At 54.4% G+C, this 1,626-nt stretch overlaps 1 protein-coding gene across 1 annotated transcript in view; it reads left to right on the top strand.

Annotated features, from left to right (window-relative positions):
* The window catches only part of VOLCADRAFT_100524 (uncharacterized protein), a gene marked incomplete at both ends in the record, with an annotated part of 16,478 nt that overhangs the window by 1,134 nt on the left and 13,718 nt on the right, over positions 1-1,626 (top strand). Inside the window, one exon of the mRNA XM_002959080.1 lies at positions 854-1,107. Within this exon, the coding sequence (XP_002959126.1) occupies positions 854-1,107 (254 nt within the window). The remainder of the gene's footprint in view (positions 1-853; positions 1,108-1,626) is intronic.

Below are 1,626 nucleotides of genomic sequence, written 5' to 3' on the forward strand. Positions count from 1 at the left end.
TCGGCGTCTAATCGTTAGTCGTCTAGTCGTTAGTCGTACGCCACACGGTCGTTATCGTCTGCGAAGCTGGCGCTGCTTAAGTAGGCTGTACAGTCCCCGACGCAGATGGTGACTGTATTTAATATTAAACTGTGTAGAACATTTAGAATTTAACGTTGATAACACCGCTGCCTCAGCGGACGGTACACACGTTCGTGCACCGTGCACTCTTCAATGCACCATCGTTTCTGCTCTGACATACGCCGACGCATAACTTCCTCTCTTATGTTCTGCCCTGTCACTGTCCTCGTTTCGAACCACGACCCTCGAAATTCTAGGACCGGCACAAGGTCTACAGTCTCCGACGCTGCTGCAGGCGATTCTACGATTTCGTTGGTCGAGGTTCGACACGATGACGGGGCATAACAGGTTATGCATCGACGCATGTCATGGCATACACCGGCAAGCCTACATACACTTTGCAATCGTACATAACAATGCCTACGTGGTACACCAACAGCGGTGTCGTCACATAGCTATTTAACCGCTGAGCCGGTGGTGTTATTATGGCACACTACTGCTGCACGCAAAACTCCCCCCCCGACACCACACACACTCACACGGCCACACGCACCTGCTGCTGGCTGCTATGCGGTCCTTCTGAATCCAAGTCATACCTGGTCAGTAACCCAGTAAGACGCGGATCCGCAAGGTGTGGACCCAAGTCTTACCTGGTTACTGACCCGGTATGACTTTGATCCACAACGACTGGACAGCAGGGCGGTGTGGTGTAGCCCGGTGTACTACTGTGTGTGTACATATGACATGCTGCATCGCTACCGTACCATGATAACACCACTGCCTCGCCGGACAGCACGACTGTCCCTGCTCCGTGCGCCTTTGACTGCCCTACTTTGCTTACTTGTTGAGGCGGTGGTAACTGCGCTGTTGCCCGTTGTACTCATGCTGCCGCCTCGACTTGGAGGCGGCTTCCAACTGGAGATGAAGGAGCGGCGGCCAGACTCCCGGTCATGGCGGCTGGGCGGTACACAGCACCTATTGCTGCCACGTTGGTTGGCCGTGTTGGTGTTCGGCGTGTTGGTCGTCAGCATCGTTGCCAACGTCATGGTGGCGGTGGCGGCTGGGCAAGATTGTCCGCTGTAGCACTTCGCCTCCACGGCTCGCCTTCAGCTTGATATCTTCATATGCCATGAAGGCCGAAATATTACTGGCGTACGAAAATATCACATCGGTGTGATATCTTCGTATGTCATGCATTCCTCGGCATTCCTGGCCTACGAAGATATCCAACCAAAAGCAAGCCATGCGCCTAAACTGCTGCAGCGGACGATCCTGCCCAACCCCCACCGCCGCCATGACGTTGGCAGCTATGACCAACGCACCGAACACCAACACGGCCACACAACGTGGCAGCGATATCTCCCGCACGCCTCTGCACGTATTGTACGGCATACCTGCGCTATCCTGCGTACTTGTGCGGCGAACGTCAACGTCTAAGCAGTCGTATGCAGCGTACACCACATGGTCACTATCATCTGCGAAGTACTCGTCATAGTTCGGTAACTGCTGCATGACAGCGACGACTTCTTCGGCACCGCCAGCTTCTCACACAATACTCATCGTGTG

This window comes from Volvox carteri, assembly GCF_000143455.1.
Source record: "Volvox carteri f. nagariensis unplaced genomic scaffold VOLCAscaffold_123, whole genome shotgun sequence".
Lineage (NCBI taxonomy): Eukaryota > Viridiplantae > Chlorophyta > Chlorophyceae > Chlamydomonadales > Volvocaceae > Volvox > Volvox carteri.